A 27983-nucleotide genomic window follows, 5' to 3' on the forward strand; every position below is an offset into this window, starting at 1 on the left:
TTATACAGTGATTATTATAGTTTCTTATCTAAAGGGTATTTTGTCCTTCTGTTTGCCCAATATTTCTTTATTCTTTTAGATATTTTCTTCCTTTCTTTATCTGAGATCAATCTTCCTGTAGCCCATGTATTGATCTTTGTAGTCTGGTTTGTGTGTCTTGCAGTTTTTCTTTAATGTCATCTAATGTTGTTTGGAGTTCTCTTTATCGTTCTTAGTTTTTATGATCTATTTAATACTGCTTTTTCTATTCTACAGTTTTTCTATTATTCAATGAGAGGGCTTTACCATGTTTAAGAATAGCTTCAGTTATGAGGTTTGAAGTGTTTCACATTTTTTTGAGAGAAATCAGTTTCAAGTGGTTCTTATTTGCTAAACACATTTCACTAATGAGTACTATCGGAAATACAGAAGCGTCCGATCCCACCCGACTGCTTTGACCCATGACATCACAAATATGGCGGAAACGACCATAAACCACGATTCCAATATGGCGCATATAAAGTCGTTACGTACATATTATAAACACGAAAACACATCGAAAAACAAACACCACACGTTTCACAAGAAGCCTAATGACACTAACGGGGCAAGCGCGGGAAATTGGGGGTTTTTGGGTGGGGACATACCAAATATAAACAAATTTAGACACCCACCCCCATACAAAACCACGCAAAACGACGAAAAAAACCGACAACACAAAACTCCGCAAATTCCACTAAACACAATATCATCTGGAATAGGACACTTCCCTTGACCTATATAGCTCAACAGCAGCTCCTGATCCCATAAATTGGGATCGAAAACTTCCCCTGACCTATATAGCTCAACAGCAGCTCCTGATCCCATAAATTGGGATTGAAAACTTCCCCTGACCTATATAGCTCAACAGCAACTCGCGATCCCATAAATTGGGATCGAACATTTCCCAAACAGCTGTAAAAACTTTATCAGCTTCAACGCGGTATTTCTCATAATTGCTCGCAGACGCACGCTATTAATTTTATCCTTCATATGCATTCCTGAACAGAAACAACAACCGATTAATTTACTTAAATTACCACACGACCTACAGTGAACAACACTAAATTAACCTCCACACAAAACCACTAAATCGTTAACTCACTGAAACGAATTCCACTACAAACACAGCCAACACTTGAACAATTCTGTATAATGAGCAACACCAAACTGAGCCCATTACACCACACAAACGAAAGCCCTGAACATACCACCAGAGGGCACAACAAACCACAAGAGGACGACATCTACAAACACGCCACACTCACAAACCAAAGTCCGCGCCGTCATGACGTCACACACAACAACACCCTTACGTCACGGGTCAAAGACGACGGGTGGGATCGGACACTTCTGTCGACCCGCTTATTATTTCACTCACAACTCAGTTTCAAGTATCACTTTAAAAAGTCTTATTACCTATGTCATAAGGCAATTGCAAGAAATAGGGCTAAAGGTAGTTTGTACAGTTTGTGAGCAGGGTGCAATCAACCAGAGAGCACTGAAGAAACTCTGCTGTGAGAAATCTACTGAGTCCAGTCCATTTCATTTTGTAGTCAGAGATGAACCTATTGCAGTCATTTATGATGTCCCACATCTATTAAAAAATACTAGAAATGCTCTGCTAGGAAATAAAATACAGTTTGGGCTTAAAAAAGAGGCCAATTTTGAATATATTCACAGGGCTTTTCTTCTGGATCAGCAGAAGATGTTTAAGACATTGCCAAAACTACATAGGAATCATTTTGAATTAAAGGATTCTTTTACTAAAATGAAAGTCAAGGTATCTGCAGCTCAGTTTAGTCATACAGTTGCTGCAGTAACTGAAACTTATGTGGGATTTAATATCTTACCTGCTGAGGCAATATACACTGCAGAATTTGTTGACAAGATGGATTGTTTATTTGATTCACTGAACAGTTCCTATTGTTATCCACAAGATGGCAAGTCTTACAAGTATGTCCTCTCTGCAGAGTCCCCACATATTGAAATGTGGCACAGTCTGTTAAGGGAAATGGAAAATTGGAAAGTGTTGGAGCTAAGCACGGGGAGAGATAAGACAAATATGTTCAGTTTCATAAGTTGATGGCAAACTACAATAAGATCACTGATATTCATTTGGAACAGATTAAAAAAAATGGCTTTAATTTTTTAAGCATGAGGGCTTTCAATCAAGACCCAGTGGAGAATGTATTTTGTTGTGTGAGGCAGCATGGTGTTGGAAACACCAACCCAACTTGCTTTCAGTTCAAAGCAGCATTGAAAACAGTTATAGTCAATAACATGTCCTTACCTACAAAGTCACTAGGTAATTGTGAGGATGATAGATGCATGCCATTAAGCAATTTAAGGCAGCTAGTGATGAAAACTTTCTTTACTCCACAACACACCATTCCATTATAGATCAAAGTGCTTTATATTGTGCCCTTGCTGATAATGAAGCTGCTGCTGGTAGTGGTGGGGCTGATGTAAGAAATGACAGACAAGCACTTGCATATGTAGCTGGTTACATTCTACGAAAGATGGGTGTAACACCTTGGAAACCAACTGTAGTGACTGTAAAACAACTCCGTTCTCACCAACACCCACAGAGCATCATTTATTTACAAGTTTTAAAGAATATGATGCTTTAAACCCAAAATTATTGTATGACAGCTTACTGTCGTTTGTAGCAAATGTTCATAGTCAGTTGTATGCATTCTTAGATAAATGTGGACACCAGGAACAATTGGAGAATACATTCTATTCACTGTTTAAGTTTCCAGAGGAAATAACATTTTGCAAGGCCCATTTTTCTGAACAGTATATTTGAAGACAATGTGTACCTCTATTGATTTACACGTATATGAAGGAATGGAAACACACCATCAGTAATAAAAGACTTGATATTGTTCAAGACAAATTCAGTAAACGGTTTAAAGCTTTATAACAGTTAAAAGAAAATTTTTCTTGTGTGCTTGAGAAATAAAAAGTGAGTTTTGTTTTCATTTCACTGTTTTTATCCACCTTTCCTGCTTAGTATTCATGTTTTCTTTTTTGTGCTGAAGCATTTACAGTAGGCCTAGTAAGATGCAGGAACCTTTTTAAGAAATTAATGGTCAGTAGTGCAAGTTTACTGGGCAGTTACTCAGAACTTATAGTTCTGAAACATAGTTGCAACAAATTTTAGAGTTCTTCATTAATTAATATTGTGATAAATACCACTTTAACTGCTGCTTATTCTCTTAATAATAGGCATTTTTTCTCCATTGATCCAGCAGCTTGTATGACGTAAAAATTATGACATTATTCAGGAATATTTGTAGTTCAGTTTAGCCGCTACAATGTTATTTTTCTTTCGCTTCAATTATTTACACTACAAGCTTGTTTCGACTTACTCTCAGTTTCAAGTGTTGCATCTAGTTCTTATGACCCATAAAACATGCTAGAGCTTTTACATGTTGATACATAACAATATAATCATGTCAATTTAAAAGTCTATTTTTGACGTTTGCGCCTGTCAGTTGCTGCTCCTACCATGTTCTCTTGTCTGTCAGACGCAAACGTCAAAAATAGACTGCAAATATAACTGAATAAGTTTCTCTCTGCTGTAGTAAAGTGTGCTATAGCTGTGTTTCAATTATTTTAATACGGAAGCGTCCGAGCCCGCCCGTCTCCTTTGACCCATGACGTCACAAAAATGGCAGAAACGACCATAAACCACGATTCCAATATGGCGCATATAAAGTCGGTACGTACACATTATGAGGACGAAAATACATCGAAAAACAAACACACTTTCCACAGAAATCCTAATGACACTAACGGGACAAGCGTGGGAAATGGGGTGTTTTTGGATGGGGGCAAACTAAATATAAACAAATTTAGACACCCACCCCCATACAAAACCACACAAAACAACGAAAAAAACCGACTTCACAAATCTCCCCAAATACCACTAAACACAATATTTTCTGGAATCGGACACTTCCCTTGACCTATATAGCTCAACAGCAGCTCCCGATCCCATAAATTAGGATCAAACACTTCCCTTGGCCTATATAGCTCACAAACATCTCCTGATACCAATATCAACATACACAGCCACACATTGTAATCGAACACTTCCCTTGACCTGCGCACTGTTAATTTTATCCATCATATCCATTCCTGAACAAAAACAACAACCGATTAATTTTACTAAAATTACCACATGATGTACAGCGAACAACACTAAATTAACCTTCACACAAAATCGTTAACTCACTGAAATGAATTCCACTACAAACACAGCCGACACTCGAACAATTCTGGATAATGAGCAAAAGCAAACTGAGCCCATTACATCACACCAAATGAAAACCCAGAACATACCACCAGAGAGCACAACAAACCACAACACGACGACATCTACAAACACGCCACACTCACAAACCAAACTCCGCGCCGTCATGATGTCACACACAACACCCTTACGTCACGGGTCAAAGCCGACGCGTGAGATTGGACGCTTATGTGACCCGTACTATCTACTATCAAGCATCTGTTAAATGTCACTATTCCTGGCATGTGTCTTAAGGCAACAGTCACCATATGTAATGGGCAGTGCCAACAGTACTCTTAGAGGTTCCTTAAGTTGATAGTGTTAGCCATAAGATGATAACATTAGACACTGATTAGTGCTACCCTTTGTACATTGCTCAGAAATCCAGGACGACACACTGGAAACTGACATTTATATAAAGCAAATGCACTTCAGTATTCACAATTAGACAAAAATGTAATCATCTGAATACAAACTCAACTGACTGCTACTTTAGAAAAGTGGTGTGTTTCCAGAATGAGTATCTTAGTCTGCAGGTGAGTGTGTGCTGTTTTGGAACTACCTGACAAATTAAAGCTGTGAGCCAGACTGAGATCCGATTCGAGATCCTTGTCTTTTGTGAACAGTATCTTCCTGAATTTTTCTCATGAAAAGGTTTTGGGTTCAGGTCCTGGTGTGGCACACAGTGTTCATCTTTTTGGGGGATTCATGAGGCATGTGTGCTGTTCGTTATAAACAATTATAGTAAAATATTGAGAAAGAGAACTGAGACGTTATATGAAATAGACTGCATTTAGGGTAAAAAAACTATCAAAATTTATTGTATTATGATCTTTAATAATACAGTTCAAGAATTTATGGATGGAAATTTGGAAATCATGTTTCTCACACCTTATTCTTAAATATAGTTGGGAATAATGGGTGATGGTGGGATCAAGTTAATTCTGCTGCAAACACACATCACTTTGTCATTTCAGAATCAGTTAGTGTGTTTTCCTACTTGCAGCTGCACAGACAGGAGTGTTGTATAAAAACTTGAAACAAGTTATGGAAGGAAATAAATCAAAATTAGCGGAGTATGATGGGTATACATCATGTCCTCTTGTTACTGGCCAAAGAAAATGTATCCTGGCAGAATTTGATTATGATCGCAATCCATTGGAGACCTTTCCAGTTGACCAAGGAAAAGAAAGGATGTTGTTCTACTGGATGAAAGCACATGTGTTGCCTCCTGTTTATTGGAGCATGATGCTGAGGTAAGTGTATTTTTCAGTTGGTGAGAAACTGATTTGTATCTTAAACACTCTCTCTCTCTCTCTCTCTCTCTCTCTCTCTCTCTCTCTCTCTCTGTGTGTGTGTGTGTGTGTGTGTGTGTGTGTGTGTCATCTGCAGAAAGTATTGCTCCCACTTTTCTCATCATGGTGACAGAAGAAAATATTCTGTAACTTTGAACTGAAACTTTTAGTAAAGCTTGCATATGAGTCAGATGCTTTACCTTTTCTTTCTGCATATTTTTTACTAACTGCCCAGCAGCAGATTTTCTATTTGTTGCTGCACAAATACAGGTCAAAACAGGTGTCATATGAAATTGGGGGAGGATTTCTGTGCTTATTCCATAAGGTTTTAGGATTGCAAGCAGATGACATCAACATCTTATACTCAATACACCAGGAAAACTTCAGGAATAATGATACCTATGGTATTTATGTACCACTGTTAGTCAAATTTTTACTCATAATTCCTGTGACATATTATGGCAGCACATTATCTTCCTATAAAGAAGATGAATAAAACAGTTACTTTATCCCCCACCCAGTCCAACACCATCTCTTCCGAAGTATATTAACTGTTCTTACAACACATCCTTCGATAATGCAATCCTCTTATTCTCAATCTCCACAAACTTATGTCCCACACATATCTTGACACCTGTCCACGTTGACCCATTAATCTATAATCACACTTTCCTCTCTCCACCCTGCAGTTTCCCTTTTCCTCTGTCTCCCTTCCCCCCCCCCCCCCCCCCCCCTCCATTTTATCATATATCACAAGCAATTCCCCTGCCAGCATCACAAAATGCTCATCAGTGCCACATTACTATCCGCTTTCCTTGCTGCTTCTCTCCCCCATCATTTTCTTCACCTCTTATCTTTCCACCCAACACCACTCCTCAATGCTGGGACAGTGGTAGGGACTATAACTGCTAGATCAATTATGCTTCTATGAACATGCGGGGCTGTAGCCGTCCTGGAGCTGCTGTATATTGTTATTTAAACATATTTACTGTTGGTGCAAATGGAAAATACTTAACAGTAAGATCAGCATTTAATGTCTCAGCTGTGACACAGTCATCAGAAAATGAGCACAAGCTCAGATAGAATAAGGAAAGGAAAACAAATAAGCCATGTCAAAAGGGGGGGGGGGGGGGGGGAGAGAGAGAGAGAGAGAGAGAGAGAGAGAGAGAGAGAGAGAGAGAGAGAGAGAGAGAGAGAGCTTAACTTACCTTTCACATGTGCATTGTTTGTGGGAATCCATAGACAGACAGACAGAGACTGAGTATTTTACTGTGTGTTAAAGAAATGATAGGCACATGGGAATTGTGTTTGCAAGGGCATGAGAAAGGAGAAATTTGATTCAGGATGCAAAGAGGCAACAGAATTTTTGAACAGTGCAGATACTGTTTGAGAAGTATTGTGTGTCAGTCACTGCACTGCATTGCATCAAGTAGTAACAAATTTAAACAAAAAATACAATATTTTACTCAAAGTGTGTGTTTGACTTTTTTGTAGAATCTCTCTATACTGTATGTATTTGTTTTAAAATGTGGTTAGGCTACTGTTCATTTTAAAAAGCAGCAGCATAAATTAGACTTACGTTCAGTAATATTATTTTTCATTGTGGTATCAAATAAGAGCTAATTACTGTTTCAATGTGCTTTGGTTATTATTATTATTACAATATTATTATTACTACTACTACTTTATGCTCCTTTGCAAGTTACTTTTTTGCAGTGTAGCAACAGTCCTGTGGTTCACACCACTCTCTGAAATGAAGATTCATTTTCATACCTATGTCAGTCTATGCGATTGTATATTGTGGTGAAAAAACTTAGCAATGAAGCTGAGCCGTGAAATGAATACTTTATATTTTCTTTACATTCATTTGAATGTAAAACATAAAGATATTAATTGTGCTTGAATGTGAGCAGAATCAAAGTATGAGGACTTAGGAAAATAGGCAAGAATCGGCTCATTTGACCCCCTGTCAAAACGTAACTGGAGATTAAACATTGATTATAATGCTGTGTCAAGGGAGTAACAGTTACATCTCTAATGCTATTCCACCAGTTATAAAATTTTGTGGTGACATCAGGGGAAAAGAAAATATGGGTGATATGGAATGCTACAGTACGGCTGGATGCAATACTTGTGTTTAAGTTGCCTTATAGAGGAAGTACACAGCATTGCACTACAGCTTTAGTTATGGATTGTTTTTGAAGATGAGATGAGATGATCTGATGCATCTGGATTGAATATTGCTGAGAAGCAAACTTCGATGGCTGTATGTGCCCTGAATATCACCAGCCACATCAATAATATATAAGAAGTCATTTCTATTGTAATATTTTTTTTCTTGTGGTACATTAAGAAGGGAGATGTAGTAAATGTGAGATTTATGAGAAAATTGCATGAAAGAAATTCCATGTTTGACAATGACAATCTTTTACAGCAAAAATAATTTCAAGGAAGTAGCAGGAGATAATATTGTTGCTAACAAACAAGCACAGAAAATCATTGTCATACGTAGCACAAGGCAGTAATATCATCCTGGTATAGTAGTTCGTAGTTTAGTCACAGTTCAAATATTGGGCTAAAAATCAAAATAAATAAAAGGTGTTATGTTTTATGCCAAACTTGAAAACATTAATAGGTATTTATTGAGTTGGTGTATAAGTTTGTAGCGTTTTTCCACAAGTTAAATAAACACAACAGATACATATAACAGAGACTTGCTTCATTAATAATATGTGATCCTTCAATATTTACAACAGTCTGCCAATGGTGGAGTAACTTCTCGATTCCGTAACTGTTGAAATCATGAGGGTTTTGAGATGATGAACTCATCTAGTCGTGTTCGGAGTGCATTTTCGTACAGAGAGGAAGTTCCTCAAAGGTTGTTCAATAGTGTGGAAAAAGGGAAAATCTGAGGGCACAAGAGCAGGTGAACAAGGTGGATGTTCAATGACTTCTCACCCCAACTCCTGTACAGTGTTTTTTATCAGTCTAATAGAATGTGGGTGGGCATTATTGTAGAGTAGCAGTCTTCTTGATAGTTTTTCTTGGGTTGCATCTGCAATGCTTCAGCTGTGAGGGTTACATTTTGGGGAAAGCAATTTGTAGTACATCATACCATCACTGTTCCTCCAGAAGCATAATATTACCTTTTGTGGATGCGCGCAGGTCTTTGCACAGAGTGTTGCTGCTTTCTTTGCGCTCGACCATTCCTTTCTTTTCCTTATGTTAGCATAGACACCATTTCTTGTCACCAGTAATGATACAGGATAGGAATGGTCAGTGTTGTTCACAAGCCAGTAGAGATGCACATCCACTGATTTTTGTAATTTTGGCTCAGAGCATGTGGTACCCGCACACCTGATTTTTGAACCTTCTCCATTGCATGCAAATGTCACACAATGGTGGAATCATCACAGTTTATCACATTTGTCAGTTCTCGAGTACACTGATGTGGATCATTGTGGATTAATGCGTTTAAACGATCTACATCTACATCTACATCTATACTCCGCGAGCCACCTTACGGTGTGTGGCGGAGGGTACTTATTGTACCACTATCTGATCCCCCCTTCCCTGTTCCATTCACGAATTGTGCGTGGGAAGAACGACTGCTTGTAAGTCTCCGTATTTGCTCTAATTTCTCGGATCTTTTCGTTGTGATCATTACGCGAGATATATGTGGGCGGTAGTAATATGTTGCCCATCTCTTCCCGGAGTGTGCTCTCTCGTAATTTCGATAATAAACCTCTCCGTATTGCGTAACGCCTTTCTTGAAGTGTCCGCCACTGGAGCTTGTTCAGCATCTCCGTAACGCTCTCGCGCTGACTAAATGTCCCCATGACGAATCGCGCTGCTTTTCGCTGGATCATGTCTATCTCTTCTATTAATCCAACCTGGTAAGGGTCCCATACTGATGAGCAATACTCAAGAATCGGACGAACAAGCGTTTTGTAAGCTACTTCTTTCGTCGATGAGTCACATTTTCTTAGAATTCTTCCTATGAATCTCAACCTGGCGCCTGCTTTTCCCACTATTTGTTTTATGTGATCATTCCACTTCAGATCGCTCCGGATAGTAACTCCTAAGTATTTTACGGTCGTTACCGCTTCCAATGATTTACCACCTATGGCATAATCGTACTGGAATGGATTTCTGCCCCTATGTATGCGCATTATATTACATTTATCTACGTTTAGGGAAAGCTGCCAGCTGTCGCACCATGCATTAATCCTCTGCAGGTCCTCCTGGAGTACGTACGAGTCTTCTGATGTTGCTACTTTCTTGTAGACAACCGTGTCATCTGCAAATAGCCTCACGGAGCTACCGATGTTGTCAACTAAGTCATTTATGTATATTGTAAACAATAAAGGTCCTATCACGCTTCCCTGCGGTACTCCCGAAATTACCTCTACATCTGCAGATTTTGAACCGTTAAGAATGACATGTTGTGTTCTTTCTTCTAGGAAATCCTGAATCCAATCACAAACCTGGTCCGATATTCCGTAAGCTCGTATTTTTTTCACTAAACGTAAGTGCGGAACCGTATCAAATGCCTTCCTGAAGTCCAGGAATACGGCATCAATCTGCTCGCCAGTGTCTACGGCACTGTGAATTTCTTGGGCAAATAGGGCGAGCTGAGTTTCACATGATCTCTGTTTGCGGAATCCATGTTGGTTATGATGAAGGAGATTTGTATTATCTAAGAACGTCATAATACGAGAACACAAAACATGTTCCATTATTCTACAAACGATTGACGTAAGCGAAATAGGCCTATAATTATTCGCATCTGATTTATGACCCTTCTTGAAAATGGGAACGACCTGCGCTTTCTTCCAGTCGCTAGGTACTTTACGTTCTTCCAGCGATCTACGATAAATTGCTGATAGAAAGGGGGCAAGTTCTTTAGCATAATCACTGTAGAATCTTAAGGGTATCTCGTCTGGTCCGGATGCTTTTCCGCTACTAAGTGATAGCAGTTGTTTTTCAATTCCGATATCGTTTATTTCAATATTTTCCATTTTGGCGTCCGTGCGACGGCTGAAGTCAGGGACCGTGTTACGATTTTCCGCAGTGAAACAGTTTCGGAACACTGAATTCAGTATTTCTGCCTTTCTTCGGTCGTCCTCTGTTTCGGTTCCATCGTGGTCAACGAGTGACTGAATAGGGGATTTAGATCCGCTTACCGATTTTACATATGACCAAAACTTTTTAGGGTTCTTGTTTAGATTGTTTGCCAATGTTTTATGTTCGAATTCGTTGAATGCTTCTCTCATTGCTCTCTTTACGCTCTTTTTCGCTTCGTTCAGCTTTTCCTTATCAGCTATGATTCGACTACTCTTAAACCTATGATGAAGCTTTCTTTGTTTCCGTAGTACCTTTCGTACATGATTGTTATACCACGGTGGATCTTTCCCCTCGCTTTGGACCTTAGTCGGTACGAACTTATCTAAGGCGTACTGGACGATGTTTCTGAATTTTTTCCATTTTTGTTCCACATCCTCTTACTCAGAAATGAACGTTTGATGGTGGTCACTCAGATATTCTGCGATTTGTGCCCTATCACTCTTGTTAAGCAAATATATTTTCCTTCCTTTCTTGGCATTTCTTATTACACTTGTAGTCATTGATGCAACCACTGACTTATGATCACTGATACCCTCTTCTACATTCACGGAGTCGAAAAGTTCCGGTCTATTTGTTGCTATGAGGTCTAAAACGTTAGCTTCACGAGTTGGTTCTCTAACTATCTGCTCGAAGTAATTCTCGGACAAGGCAGTCAGGATAATGTCACAAGAGTCTCTGTCCCTGGCTCCAGTTCTGATTGTGTGACTATCCCATTCTATACCTGGTAGATTGAAGTCTCCCCCTATTACAATAGTATGATCACGAAACTTCTTCACGACGTTCTGCAGGTTCTCTCTGAGGCGCTCAACTACTACGGTTGCTGATGCAGGTGGTCTATAGAAGCATCCGACTATCATATCTGACCCACCTTTGATACTTAACTTAACCCAGATTATTTCACATTCGCATTCGCTAATAACTTCACTGGATATTATTGAATTCTTTACTGCTATAAATACTCCTCCACCATTGGCGTTTATCCTATCCTTGCGGTATATATTCCATTCTGTGTCTAGGATTTCGTTACTAAATTCCATCAAATTCCAAAGGTCTCCCTGAGTGTGGAGTCACTAATTTCAAAACAATCTTTCTTAAAATGAGAAAACCATTTTCTTGCTATGCTGTGTCCAATAGAACAATACCCGTACATGGTGCAAATTTTTCTGGCTGCCTCAGCTTCTGTCACCTCTCGTTGAACTTGAACAGAAGAGGTCATAAATAAGAGGTCATAAATATTCAGATTACTCCACTTGGCACTCCATTTTCTAGTGCCCACAGCTCCACTAACTAGCTCTAATGACAATATGTAACTCAATAGCAATAGTGAACTATAAATAAAAAATGACAATAGAAAAATAAACCCATAGTAAACGAAATATCAGCAAAAAAAAAAACCACCACCACCTACAAACGTATGCACAAACCTAATAGTTGGTTCTGCAAGGATCACCCAGAACTTAAGTTTGCCTTTACCCTTTTTTTAAAAAAAAAGTTACATGAAAAACTTTGTTTGCAGCAGGTACAGCAGTGTTTGAGCTATTTTTTTTGCGGAGTTACCACCAGAATTGATACACTTGTCGTACTGTAGAAGTCGGCTGCCTGGGAATGGACCCAGCTTATGACAGTCATCTTCAGCTGTTCATTATTTTGAAAATGATGACTGGAGGACAGAGATATCTTGAGGTGCAAGAGAATATGGACGCTGCTGGGAGCTAATTCAGGACTGTATTGTGACTGATCAGACAGCTCCCAGATGAACTCCTAAGAACAGTTTTTGTGAGCCAATCCATACATAATACTGGCACTGAGCATGCCACACCTCTTGTTTTGAATGCTCTGTCAAAATTTCCACAGCAGTGGTCAGTATTCCCTGATTCACCTCTGGGTTGGAATTCAATGAGCAGAACACCCTTCATGTTCTAGGACACCAATGCCATTCTCATGAGGCAGACTTATACAATACAGGAATACAAAAGTCGCATTTGGGCAGTTCAGAATTGTATTAGAGAAATTTACCCTGAAGAGTGAAATTTGTAAATGGTTGCCATGGAATAATGCTTGGATTGCTGTTTGCTAAAATTTTATTTTGAATTGTGCTTTACAGCACAATGTGTTCATGAATATCAGTGTAATCTCTTAAACTGAGAGAAGTGGAAGCTGTTCTGTGTTTTATTGCCATAGATAACATATGTCTTATAAACATGTTTATTTTCCACCCTTTCTTCAAAGTTGTGCAAAGATTACTGCATGAATTAAATTGCTGATAAGATAAATCATAAAACATTAAAATGTTATAACTTTTTTCCAGGGGTTATTGGCATGGACCAGCATTACTGAGAAAGATTCTGCACTTGGGCTGAAAGGTTATTTACAAAGTCTCCCTTGATTTTTTAATGGTGGTGAAATGAAACCTACTTACGTATAACTTAACAAGTGTTTCTAAGCATGTAAATAGTGTACATAAACAAATGAGAAATATTTTAAATATGGAGAAATAAAATAAATTTATATTATTCATTATTTGTTTCAAATTGAGAATCAAAGTATAACAATAACCAGTGTTGAAATACAAACTCAGTTCACTCTCCTGTCTGCACCTACAATGATGCATTATTTTTATTCCAACAAAGAAAGCATGTAAAGTCTGTAAAAATTCAAAAAATGTATTGCACTTCTGTTGGATCTTAAGTTTCCCAGCATATGATTATTTTGAAATGTTCAGCCAGGTAGCATCATCCAAGTAGTGTGTTTAATATTGTCACAAACCCTGCCCCCTTGAAAAAAGAAGGAAATCTAACTTTGGTTTCTTTATATATGTTGTGTTTCTATTGGACTTCAATAGATTCGGCTACATTTGGTGGAGCTGTTCTTTATGTACTTAAAATTTTTGTACATACATATTTGCCAGATACCTACACCAAAGTCAGATGGTGCAGGAAAACATTCTCTCCCAGCAGAATCTCAACTATACTGGTACATAGAAATTTTGCCTTGTTCTTTACACACTTAAAGTAAATGAGCAGAAAATAATTAAAAAAAGAGCAAATATAAATATTTTTATGAAAGGTTGGAGAGGTCTTCGACAATGAGTAAAGAGAATAAATATTGGGCTATGTGCCATATTTTTATTATTCTCTTTTAAAGTAGATATGTTGACCATCAAATAAATTGGTAATGAACAGAATAGAAAATGTAATAGAAAAATATGAGAGAGTCAAGAATTTATTTTGTTTCACAACATATGAGGTCTGTTCAAAAAATTCTGTAACATTCATAATTTCGCGCCAATGGTGTGTTGGAGCGAAATGTGACTGGCATCACTGCACACGCCTGTCTCCCATGTGTAACTGCCGGAAGTTTCATTGTTGTAGGTCTGTTTGTTAGTTATTGTTCACTGCAGTATTGAGTAGAACATTGTGTTGCACAGTTTGCGAATTTTGAGGTGGCAGAGTTAGAGGAGCAATGCGTCTGCATTAAATTTTGGGTGAAACTCAAGAAAACCTATGATGAAAGACACCTATGGTGATCAGAGCTTAAGCCGTACTCTTGTGTTACAAATGGTTCACACGGTTTAAAAATGGCTGGCAATAAATAAAAGATGACCCTTGTTCAAGACGTCCTTTGATAGTTTTCTTTGACTTTGAAGTATTAGTTCACCATGAATTTCATGCCACAGTGACGAATTGTTAATCAATGGTACTATTGGGAAGTGTTGCGACGCCTGCATGAAAATGTGGGAAGGAAACGGCCTAAAATGTGATGAGACAATTTATGGCTCTGCATCATGATAATGCTTCTGCACGTTCATCCTTGTTCATGTGTGACTATAACACAAAAAATGAAATCACTGTGCTGCCTCATCCTCCGTTCTCCCCGGATCTGGCCCATGTGGACTTTGGAAATAAAAAAGTTGAAAACCCCATTAAATGGATGAGGATTTGCAGCGACAGATGAGATAAAAGAAAATTCGCAGACGGTGCTTCGTGCCTTCAGCTAGAGGCGTACCAAGACATCTTCCGTAAGTGGGAACGGCTTTGGGAGTGGTGTATCAATTGTGGAGCAAAGTATTTAGGAGACCATGCACAATAAGTAAAAGGTGTGCAAAGTTCTGCAATTTTTTGAACAGACTTCTTATAATGTTGCAAAGAGTGCAGGTCCAAGACCGAGGAATAAGTGGAAGTAGAATAACATAGGCAGATTTAGATAATGTACTCGGATGGATTAACAAAAAGAGTACCATGTGTGAAGTTACAAATTTATTTGCTCTTTTTTAAGTTGTGTCTTGTACTATGAAAAAATTGCACAGGTAACATGGAGAGTTTTGTAATTTATATTCAAATCTTCATTCCTTATTTCTTTACTATCATAACTGAAAGCAGAAAGTGCTCAGAACATTTCCCACAATCAAATCAGAATAGGAATTCTCAGAAGGTTGAAAGAAGTAGTTACAAGTGAACTTCTGAATCTTTTAAGGTTGCCCTCACCAAAAAGAGCAGAGGGCAAGGAGTCAAATTGAAAAGGGGGAGAAAACCTCCCATTTACAAGAAAGGAAGCAGAGAGAACTGGCTTTAAACTAGCAGGAATCTTATGTGGCCTATTTCACTGTTGGCGAGGAAGACACAAATTTGGATTATCAGACTCATGGTTGAATGCACATCTAAAAGGACAAGTCCAATCTGAAACTTACATGATCATTCAACAGTAAAATAAAAATGACAATGTCCTACACCTCTTTCTTAAATTTCTAATCACTGTCAATATAGGTCCTGCCAATGGACTGAAAAAAAAAACACCTCTCTGCTATTGGAAGCAGACCTGAACACCTTTCACAACTGCCACCAAAACAATTTCCACACTTTACATAATTAGTCATCCATTGCACTAGATTTTGCTTCGCAGTCTGTCCTGATGGGCTGCCACACTTGTGACTACTGGGGAACCCAATGGGCTTGTCAGTTGCCAGGTCAGCCATATAGGTTAATGAATTCAAATGGTTCAAATGGCTCTGAGCACTATGCGAATTAACTTCTGAGGTCATCAGTCGCCTAGAACTTAGAACTAATTAAACCTAACTAACCTAAGGACATCACACACATCCATGCCCAAGGCAGGATTCGAACCTGCGACCATAGCGATCGCTCGGTTCCACACTGTAGTGCCTAGAACCGCACGGCCACTCTGGCCGGCATTAATGAATTAACAGACCATTGACTCTCCAGCACATTATGGGTGGTTTACTAATTGCATTAACCTACTGTTATGCTTCAGTAATGCCCAGCATTTATCTATGATGTGCACTTGTTTTCGAACAAAAAATTTAAGCTATTATATATATCATTTGCAGCAGAAGTAAAAGTTTTTCTTTTTTGAGTAAACCACCATGTACTTAAAGCAAAAGCCTGCTCTGTTTTACTGACAGCTCTATCTTTGCTGTACATTTTTTTTAAAAACTGAGGCAACACTGAATACTATGGGCAGTTCCATAATGGTAACTTTTCTCTTTGGATTTATTTCATATACTTGTTATTGGAAAAAAACACTTCTAGTGTTCAGAACTGCATTGATGAATCATAAACTTGAATGGCAGTTACAAAATTGAAAGTGCTGTCCATACATTAGCTTTTGACAATTTCACATATTAAGAACAAGTGCCATTCTAGTTATGTTTTATATCTATAAGTTGGAGAAACATTTCTCCATTTTTTTGCTGTAACTGCTCTGTAAATATGTTACCAATTAAGTAAATAATAGTTACCACTTAAAAAAAAGTTGCATATATGGTGGTCTAGTGAGGTGTCCCAAAGTGTTGCACTTAAGTTGCTAGATTGACAGATGAAACAGGATGAGACACAACTCTTCATGATGATCTCTCTCACATTGAAAGTTACCATGACTTTGTTTGAATTACAGAAGAAGACGTGTCGAGGTGAACCATATCTGGAGTACAGGTACCTATCACATGAGTGTAATGTCATTATTTATCTATAACGTCAGTTTCTTAGAAAGAATTTCTAATTGTATATGAAGAAAAGAAGACCTTTGAACTGTCTGTACCAAATTTTTCAGTGAAGTCATTTTTCTTGCACCACTGCAACAAATAAAATGCTAACAACTGGGCACAGCACAAGCGATCTTGTAGAAACTGTAAAACATGATCATCATACAACACCAAACTGAATGTGGATAATTCACAGATCTCTACATGCAGTGTTGCTATCCGATGCCTGTCCTTTGTCCAGGGGAGAAAGAGAAGGTGATAGGTCTTACATTTCTATCATACTTGCCATAATTTGTAAATTGTTAAGTGAGCATGAACAGTTTTCAGATCAATACAGTAATTTAGAAATTTTTGTCTTTAATTAGATTGTATTTTAATCCATTTTTCACTTATTTTAGAGTTACAGTTTTTGAGAATTTAATTTAAAATGGAATCCTTTGCTTACTGTCTTAAAAATGCATTACTGGAATGAACCTTTAAAATGAAAATACAAACAAATAGACAAAAGAAAATCTATGTATCATGTGACGGCAAAAATTCAAGGGTTATTTAAAATACAAAGCTACAAAACATAAAAATATTTCTGAAGAGTGAGATTTTCATATTGACTTGAGACTCAGGTAGAACACATGTTAGACACTTTTCCAATGTTGTGCAGGTCATTCCCTTGATCTCACACCGATGTCATCATGGCCTCACTGTTTTCAGCAACAATCTTTCCACCCAATTAGTTCTAGATCTATGGCAACACTTGAAAGTAATATGGTATTATATACACTAATGAGCCAAAACATTTAGATCATCTGCTTAATAACATGTTGGTCTACCTTCTGAACAGAATACAAAAGTGATTCTGTGTGACATGGATTCAACCAGCCCTTTGTAGGTTTCCAGACGCATGTGCACCAGATGTCTATGCACAGGTCACGCAGTTCCTGTAAATAATGGGCTAGCGGTTTATGGGCACGTGGAGTGAGCATCTGATACTGTTACAGATGTACTCCATTGGGTTTGGATCAGCCAAATTTGGTGGCAAAGACATCAACATGATTTTATTACCATACACCACAAACCAGTGTAGCACAATTCTGGCTTCGTGAAACAGATAGTTATCCTTCTTGGAAGGCCAGCACTGTCGGGGAAAACATGAAGCATGAGGGGATGCAGGTGGTCTGTAAGAATGATCACATTGTCCACAGATGGCGTGGTGCCTTTATTACTACATGTCCTTTGGATTCCCAGGTGGATGTACCCCATAGTACAATATTGCCACCATCATCTTGCATCTAAGGCAGAATGCATACTTCAAGCAGCAGTTTGCCTGGGTGACCGCGTATCCCTACTTGACTATTGACCTGCTGTAACAAGAAACATGATTCTTCCAACCAGGCGACACATTTCCATTCACCCACTGTCTATTCTCAATGATCCTGTGCCCACTTGCAGCTACATGTGGAACATGTAGGGCTCACTTGCTGTGGAGCCTGATGTTTATCAATGTGGACTGATCAGTGTGCTCCAAAGACTTGTGACTGCACCAGCATTGATTCTGTTGTCAATTTGCCAGAAACTGTCATTTATCCTGCTTTACAAAGTGGGAAAGCCTCTGACCTTCACATTCTGTCATGAGGTGTGGCCATCCAACATCTTGTTGTCTATTCGTGGTTTCACTGTTCTTCAACTACTTTCCTCAATCACTCACAACAGTAGCACATGAACAGTTGAGCAGCTTTGCTATTTCAGATGGATATTCATTGGCCTTCAGTCATAACAATCTGCTGTTTACCAAAGTCATTTGTGTTAATGGATTTCCCCATCTATGGTCTATATTGTCACTAGAATGATTCCCTATTCATCTCTGCTCTGCTTATATACTTTTGTTACTGCATCACACATCTGCAATGCCCTCAGGTGGCATTCGACCTTGTGGTGGGCAGTGGTCATAATGTGTTGGCTCTGCAATGTTTAGTTGCTTGATACATGCATCAAAGCTTTATTGCCACTTGCTCTTAATTCAGCCTGTCTACAGCTGTTTCAAGTTCTAAATTTTTTGACTCTTCAGGGAACGGTTTATTAACTTCACTGCTGAACTAAAACTGTGTTCAGGACTGGGACTCAAAACCAGCTCCTTAGCTTTCACAGACAGTCCTCCTGTTATAAATCATTACCTGACCTCACAACTTTAATTTTAACAATAAGCCTCCCTCCCCCCAATCTCTCGAAATTTCACAGGAGCTTTCCTGCAGTCCTGCTGGAGAGTGCTCTTGTTGAGTTTGGAAAATCGGAGGAATTCACTGGCAGTATTGAAGATGTGATAGCACAGTCAGCAAGAGTATTGCTCATGAAAGGCAAAGGCCCAGTTTAAGTCTCTGTCCAGCGCACAGTTTTGATCTGTAAAGAACTTTCACAACAGTGCATACTCCAGTGCGGAGTCAAAGGTTCATTCAAGTTCACTATTGTCTGAATGACTGTTGACTTAGATATTTTTCCATCTTTCACAACCACCCAACACACTTTCGTCTGTGTTGTGTCTTAGCAGATGATGTTTCTCCACTTTCCCTGTATGCAGTATACATCTTCGACATGGTGCCTCTTGAAGCACACTTCAGCTACCTTGGTTACAAAAGCACCCACCACATGAGCACAACAATTTGCCCACATTCGAATTCACTTGGCTCCAACAACTACACAGAACACTGTTCTGGCCATGACTGACACTTGCAACAGGTTTCATTCATGATCAAATACGACAGCACCGCTTGCAGGCTTGGCCAGTATCTGCATTTATGTTCATACAAGCATTTCTGTGGTATTTCCTTAGTTTTGCCCAACCCCTGTATTTCACACTTCTTATTTGAAATCACCTTTTGAGCTCAAAAGTGCTTCAATAAAGGCATGACAAATTGTGGCACATAACGCATGTAGTAGGGGAAATGGCAGTGCAGGTATTGAGCAAGAAGATTGCGCAGGAGTCTAATTTAAGGGTGTTACAATAGGGGAAAGAAGGTACCATGTTCTAGGTATCACCCCCTACTTTATCACTGATACTGTAAGGAAAGTTCTGGCAGAAAGTGAATAGTTTAGGTGTAAAGGAGACAACTCACCAAATAGAAGAATAGTTGAGGCTTTGGTAGGCACAAATAAAATGGGGAAAAAGTAGTATTTTTGTGTGCCTGTCAACAAATTGACGCTTTTACTATTCAGTGAGTTGTCTGCTTTATTCCTGAATTATCAAATTTATCAATAACTTAGCATAGTTCGTATCTTTCCAAATGAAGGATATTCTCTCTCTCTCTCTCTCTCTCTCTGGTATAGAAGAACCTGGGTTCAGTTCCCAGTACCTCCTCAGATTTTTTTCTGAGGTAGGGGGGTCTGGAACAGGATATAAACAGTCTTGTGAGGCTGAAAGAGGACCTTCTTAAGTAGAGAAGCTGCAGCAGCATCATGCTTCGTCTACTGGAAATAACAGTGTGTGAAGTGTACAAATTAGTATTATATTTTTTAATTATTGAACCAGGTAGCACACTGCCTTTGCTCTAAAGTTGACAAGACATCTCTTAGTTTGAGTGCTCTAAGCCCTTTCTTGTAATCATTATGATCCTACAATAAGTGTGGCAATTTTGCAACAATCCTAAGGCAATGAGACCATGTGCATTCTAAACAGAGGATTCCCTAGAGAAATTATGTGGTGCAGACATACCAGTTTTGAAACAGGGTTGGAATGAGTATGCTCCTTGGACACTTATCAGCTTTCAGATTAACTTTAGATATGGTAAGTTATGAAAAGTTCCGCATGTTGCCTAGAATTATTAAACAGGTATTAATGACAGTTAGGCTCAGTACCACAAACACAGATGTGTTTGTCATTGCATGTAAGCAGGGTTACAGACTTGGGAGGAGGAGGTCACATACCGATGGGTATTAGTACACAAGGAAATAATGTGAAATGAGACAACTGACAATAATGCAAAAACAGTCTGCCAGGAAAACATTTCTGCACACTGTAATGTTCCTCCTGAAGGTTGTGTACAATAAGTAATACGTAGGATAATGGTGAACCAAACATTGTGGTCGTTAGAGTTAAACAGTTCAGTCATGGCCAACCTCTGTATTTGAGGAAGACAAAGTGTTGAATATCTGCTGTACTTTTGGGTTAATTTTCTGCACCACCTTCAATTTTATATAAAGCTTCTGGATTGTCAGAAGGCTTTACCTTTATTTGAATTGATGCTAGAATGAGCATAAAATAAATTTCAAGGCAGCTGGTTAATTTTATGTTTTGCATAATCAATTGCTCATGTGTACTATATTAAGACATATCTAGATTTACCCGTTTATAATTTAAGCATTATGATACTTGTGAGCCAAATTTATGGGTTTAGGTATATAAAAATATCCATGTAACACTTTACCAATTGTTTTGGTGTAAATTTAGTGTATTTTAACTATGTATGTCTCCATGTAACAAAAATGCACTCATTCCTCCAAATCAAGACTTTATACATCAAGATTCATGTTCTACTTACAGTAAAATAATTTCTTATATCCTGCAAATCAATGCAAAGCACATGACCAGGAATACATTCACTTGTAACATACACTCATGGTTCTTCTGCTTCCATTTTTGAATGTAATGATTGGCACCTCACATTCACTCTACTAGACTGTTATATCCTTGTTCCTTCTGATTCAACACCTGTCCACCTTTGTTAGACATTATGTTTTTGTTTTTTTAATCTTTTTTGTGCTAGGAATATACATTTGTTGCTCAGTAGAGTACGTGGGTGTCAGAGGCTTGATGTTCAGTGCTCTGTGATTCTGAGTCCATATTAAGCTTACTAGCTACCACCATGTTTTGATAAATTTATCTTCCCAATGGGAAGACTTACACAGAACAATGGATACTATTTCAATAATACACAAGAGACAGGTTGTATTAATCTACACCCACACCAAGCATAAACATAATTGTAAAACTAAATTACAGCAGTGATTGTAGAGAAACTGAATCATCATACAATGATACATAAAGAGAAGATGAAGCAAACACACATTAAGACAAGATAACACATACATAGTTACAAAATTACGTAATTATGTAGAATAATATTAGAGACAGAAATACAAACACAGCTACATAGAAACTTTCAAATAAAGAAAACGCTGTTCAGAAAAGTGCAACTCTGTGACCCCATTCAGAGATGTGTCTTCCTGGCAAGTCCCATACAGTACTAATGGTAATAACTATCATAGTTATAACAACAATAACTAAAATATTACAGGCTGTGAAGATGGTTTTATAACTGTTTTTATTCAGGAGGGAAGACTTCACATCCAATCTTCAGCTGTATCTCTGTACAGTTTCCACTTCTTGGTGTGGAAGATATACATCTTGGATATCCATTGTAGTGGACTGATGGGAATGCAGCCTTTTATTACAACAAAAATAACTAAAAGAGCCTCAGGCTCCATAGATGATTTTGTCATGGTTGATAAAAGACTGTGTTCTCACCAATCAACTATTTTATATACCATGCTAAGAAATGGGAACTGTGCACAGGTACATATGAAGATGAGACATGAAGACTCGAAATTGATCACGGAATAAAAAGTTATAAAACTGTCTTTGTAGCCTGAGGCTATTTTAGTTATTGATGTTATAATAAATGGCTACATTCCCACCAGTCCACTATGACAGATATTCAACACTTTAATCATTGTCTTTGAAGTGTATTTCATAACTATCTGTAAACAGTGATGGGCTATTGAGGGCCACTTAAAAAAAGTACTTAATTTAGGAAATCAACCCTTAATATACAAATTATATGTAAGATGTGTAATGTCAAGCCGGGGGGGGGGGGGGGGGGGGAGGGAGGGGGGGGGGGAGGGAGGGGGGGGATGATGATATGTGCTTCGAGCAATCTGGAGGCTTTCTCTTACAATCATTGATTGTGGTGGGCAACTATTTTTAATGCTTTCCTATCCTTCTTTTATTCTCTTCTACATTACTAATGTTTGTACTTTACACCCTCCATTTCCTTTAACAAATTTGCAATTTCAATTTTGTCTAATTTTCTTTTTAACTAATTATTATTACTTTGATATTTCTTTGCTGAAAACAATACTTGCTTGAATAATGGAAATTTTTGTTGTTGTTTTTGACGAGTTTATAAAGTTCTCTGTAACTGCATTATAAATAAATAAATAAATATAGTTAGAGTTTATTTGATCAAATTAGCCAGGCAATACAAGGAATTACTTATAAATTGCAAAGTTTATTCATTATAACACAACTAGCTGGCAGCCTAATCAAGTGTTCCTTAAAATTCATGAATAAATAATTGAAGAGTTGAGTCTTCAATATACAGTAGAAGTCCAATAGTCCAGAATGGTGCCAGATTGACAAAAATGCTGGACTACTGGTCAGTACTTCTTACAAGCTATACAGTGAAATCAGCTGTAACACGACGTTCAGCAGTAAAATGTTGAGTAGCAGAATCACTTGGTTAATAACTTTAGCTCAAAATTAGGCCAGTACCAAATTTGTATTCAACACATTTAGTTTACATACATGTACTGTACAATATTTTAGTGTGACTTATTCAAGATTTTTATACCTCTTTGTTTTAGAGATAATTTCTAATGATGTGTAAATCAATAAGTTGAGAGGCATTATATTCAGCAAAAGCAATGAATTTATTTAGGACGCTATGGCTTCTGCCCAGGTGATTCTCTCTTTTTCTTTCACGTCACTCTCTTAAAGTCTGTGTATAGGTTGAGGGTGTACTATACTTTGGATATTGTTCATCAGTTAGCTCCTGCTTGATAACTTCACTGCAATCCACTTGTTGCCACTCCACAACTTCCTTTTCAGATACATTTTCCAAAGAATTGTTGTTGGTTACATTTCTTACCACATCCAAAACTTCAGACACTGATTCAGGATGTTGTTTTTCTTCAGCAGTCTGTGGTGTTAGATGAAATTTAGGATCTGCAGTTGACCAAAGTTTTCTCCAGCACTGTTGTAAAGTAGCTTTTTGTACTGGAGCCCACGACAGTGTGGCAGCATGGATGACATTTTGTACATTCAACTTTTTTTGAAAGGCAGTTACATCACATCCAGTGTTTATCAGGCTGTGAATGAAAGAGCTCCTATAAAAACATTTAAATTTCTAGATTATCCTTTGACCCATTGGTTAAATCGGTAACATAACATTAGGTGGAAGAAGTGTAGCAAATATGTTTCCAGTAACTAACTCAGCTACTGATGGATGTGCTTTACAGTTACCCAAAAGAAGGATGGCAGTGCTGTCTTCTGGTAGACCATGGTTTTTTAAGCTTTCATTGACTTGTGGAACAAAATGATGGAAAACTCACTTTTTGAAAAGTGTTGCGGTCATCCACACATTTCAATGAGTGTCATAATGAACAGGCAAGTACATGACATTGTTAAATGCCTGAGGCTTTCCGCATTAGCCAATTACAAAATGAGTTATTCAGTGGCTTGCAGACGCATTAGCACATATCAAAACTGTCAATCTTTCTTTAATTCCTGTAGCTGCCTTTTCACCTCTCTGGCTAGAGTAGATGTTGGTAAGCACCGTCACAGTAAGCCTGTTTCGTTGGCATTGTAAATCTGATTTATTTATTTAATTATTTATATACACGTCTAGTTCCATAGTACCAGACTGAGGAGCAAATCTCCAAGGTCATGGAACGTGTCAGTACATGAAATTACAACATAAAAGTAATAACAGATAAAAATAAGATGTGTATGAATCCAAAAAAAAAGTCAAGCCATTAGATTATTATCTGTGATTATTTCTTCAAACTTGTCTTTGTATTTTTCTGCTAAGACTTGGTCTGTTGAAACTGTTTCTCCAGTTACATGAAATCCTCGAATCCCATGACGAAACTTAATAAAAGTTTCAGAGCCAACCATCAGCAAAACTGCATTCACTTTCTGCAAAACCTCAATCTTGTCCAAATTTCTCTGCCTTTTTAATAACCATTGGACCTGTTACACACTTTTCTTTGGAGTGTACTGCAATGAACCATTGGTACAATATGCTGTCTAATTATTCGCATTGTTATTGACTGAGAAGCCACTTTCATTAGTTCATCTTTATAGTTGATGAACCAATATTAAATTCAGCCATCAAAATACTTCTGTTCTCACCTTTCTCCAGTTTCTGGTTGATGGTCAGAGCAATGTGCTTACATTCCTCTCCTGATTTATAACTTGAAAAAAGTTTGTTTCAAAAACATTTGTCATTGCTTAAATGTCAATAAAACTTCCACAAGTCACTTTGATATCTACATTCAGATACAGATCCCAGTTCACAAGAAAAAATTACGAAAACCACTTTCAACCAAAACAATGAACTGAACCTGTGTGGTGACAGCCGAGATCAGCTGAAAAGTCTGAACACTTCCAATTGTGTCTAACAGTAGCATAGTGGACACTTCAGAGTGGTTCCAGGCCTGGGATTCTGTGGACCATCAGATGTTTTTGACTATTGGCAGTTTACTGTGTACCAACACACTTAAGAGCTGCTCTATGGCTTCACACATGGAATATTTCCAAGTTGCAATGTAAACTGGACTTGCAAAATAATCTGTCATGAAGTTTATACTACACAACCATTCGCTGCCTAGAAAGCAAGTTAAACACAAATTTTACAATCTCTCATTTTGAAGACCAAGATCTTCATTTTTTAGAGTCTAAACACCCTATCCCTAAAGTTTTTCTTGTCCTGCATCTCGACATCCAAGTCAAGCTTGCTATGCTTCCCCTACTACTTCTTTTAGCTTGCTTTCCTTTGGCTGTCCCTCTCATTTCTTCCCTACTTACTGCTCCTTAATAATAATACAGCTTTTGAATCAATTGGTCACAATTAATAAAAAGAATTTCACAAAAAGTCTTGCTCAAATATGAAACACAGTGTATCTAAATGAATTACTTCTCATAAATTATTATGTTATCATAAAATTACTATTGCTAACCCAATACATAATCAACCAGCACATTTTCAATATTAAGTAAGGAAACGGGAAGTAAGAAATAAAGGGACCAGTTTTGCATACTACGGCATGTGCATCGAACATTTGTAAATTTGCTTTTGAGGAAATCCCACCTCAGTCTGTAGTAATAAAAGAAGCTCCTGTGTACCAGTGAAGAGAGGCAGATAGTTATGTAGATAGACTCTCCCACATTTGGCTAAGCTCAGCTGCCTACTTGGTCAAGCCGCTAAGTATCTTTTGCACTCTAAATTGGATACCAGAGCGTATTTTCCAGAATAGCACCCCCTTCTGCATTTTGAGCTGGAAATGCACACAGAAATTTCCCATCCTCCAGTATTTCTAAAGAAAAAGACCATAAAAGTTTTATGAGCCAGTCTGTCAGCTCAAAGCTTAAGTTTGTTCACATCTGGTAGGTCTCCAATGACCATCTGCATGGCTTGGAATGTCTGTCCAAATTAGTCAAACATGTTAACTTCTCAGAGCTGGGGTTCACATCATGTACATGATGATGTGGACATCTTTGACTGTGACATTGTTTATCTATGCAACCCACTATTGCCATTTCTGCCATATGGCCACTACCAAGTGTTATAACTGTACTTTGGCACATGCCAAAACATAAAAAACACTGGCTATGTCATTGTCACATCTCACTCAAAACGTGGATTTGATGATGTGTACATTTCTGATATTTTTTTGGTATTTGCTAAAGCAAAGTTACACCACTTGGTAATGGCTGAAAGTGCAACAGCAGAGTATACAAAATAATAATAATTTTATTGTCAAATGTGACCATGATGTCATTTACAAGACTCAGAACATATATAGTTCTCAACAATGAAAGTTTTAGGTCAAGTCAAGCCAGATGCAGGCATACTGTAATCTCTCAAGCTGTGCTAGCAGGAGGCAACTAAATTGAAGCTTCAGAGTGAGGTAGGAGCTTACCACAGCCAACTGAATCATTGTTAGTAAAGCACTGTGGTGTTCAAACAAATATTACGATAGGAGCAGCTGTACCTCTGCATTCCAGATCTGACCTAATCATCCAACCCTTAGTTTAATTACTTAGATATGAACAACTTGGCAGAATTTAAATGTGACGATTTGCGAAATACAAATTATGCTCGAGTCAAGTACATGAAAAATCCGACATGAATGTGAACTAATACCACAATTTGGTTATATTTATAGAAGAAACCTAACTACTGAGCTAGTACTAACATGTTAATTCATGTACATGCCGTGTTCACAAGAAATGTCGAGTACCTCTTGTGCATAACTAGACTCAATGTAACAAGTCCAAACTGAGTGTGCCAGGCCAGGACTGTAATGTGGATTCCAGACTTTTGTGTGCACAGGGCTGCCAAATGTGCTATCTAAGGACATATTACAGGTCGAAAAAGTCTCGACTTGTCACAGGCTTCTCCCCTTTCCTTCCAAACTCTGCAAAGACACTCTTAGAATTTGGAAGCCTATGGTACACTGTAGTCTTAAGTCAGTCCATAAGGCATGCTTGAATGTCCTCACTGATAACACAGTTTTAACTTACCTTATGCAATAAAAGCAGTGTATACCCTGCACAACGTGTGTTGATTCCCAGTAGATAGTTACAACAACAAATAATTTAATGTTACAAAAAGATCATTAAGAATTAGGTCAGTATGGTTACTTACTTATTTAGACCCAGTTTCTCTAATGCTAGGAAGCATATCAGACAAGAAGTTTCCTCCAGTGAACTCTTATCAGCCGCCAGGTTTTTAGCTTCCTCCTAGGTCATATTCATCAAATTATGTATTTTATATATGCATACTATTGTATAAAAGTTCTTGGAATCTGTGTCAAGCAGGAGGCGGTCGTCATGAGTCATTGGCAGCTATCCTCCTTCACCTGTTCTTCCATACCCTCAAGTATTTTATTCCTTAGGTGATATACCAGTGTCTCAAATTATTACAATCTTCTTAGTATATTTTACCTGCTTTGAAGTCATTTGAGCCTGACCAAATACCTCCATTTTTTTACACTGGGCACTAATTTATGTCCACAGCTTGTTGACAACTTAGTTCTGCATGCATGTTTCATACAAGATGATCATGAAAAATTAAAATCCCCACAGAATATCTAAGTACATAAAAAATATACATATTATTGGAGCATTCTTGCAATTAGTTCTTTAATAAATGCAAAATGATGATTCAAGAGTTTTATTCATATAAAATCT

General features: G+C 37.9%; 1 protein-coding gene across 1 annotated transcript in view; it reads left to right on the forward strand.

Annotated features, from left to right (window-relative positions):
• The window catches only part of LOC124556737 (sulfide:quinone oxidoreductase, mitochondrial), a 101206-nt gene extending 87946 nt beyond the window's left edge, over positions 1-13260 (forward strand). Inside the window, exons 7-8 of the mRNA XM_047130736.1 lie at positions 5328-5577; positions 13052-13260. Of these exons, the coding sequence (XP_046986692.1) occupies positions 5328-5577; positions 13052-13103 (302 nt within the window). The 3' untranslated portion in view covers positions 13104-13260. The remainder of the gene's footprint in view (positions 1-5327; positions 5578-13051) is intronic.
• The last annotated feature ends 14723 nt before the right edge of the window (positions 13261-27983 follow it).

Source organism: Schistocerca americana, chromosome X (genome assembly GCF_021461395.2).
Source record: "Schistocerca americana isolate TAMUIC-IGC-003095 chromosome X, iqSchAmer2.1, whole genome shotgun sequence".
Taxonomy (NCBI): Eukaryota; Metazoa; Arthropoda; class Insecta; order Orthoptera; family Acrididae; genus Schistocerca; species Schistocerca americana.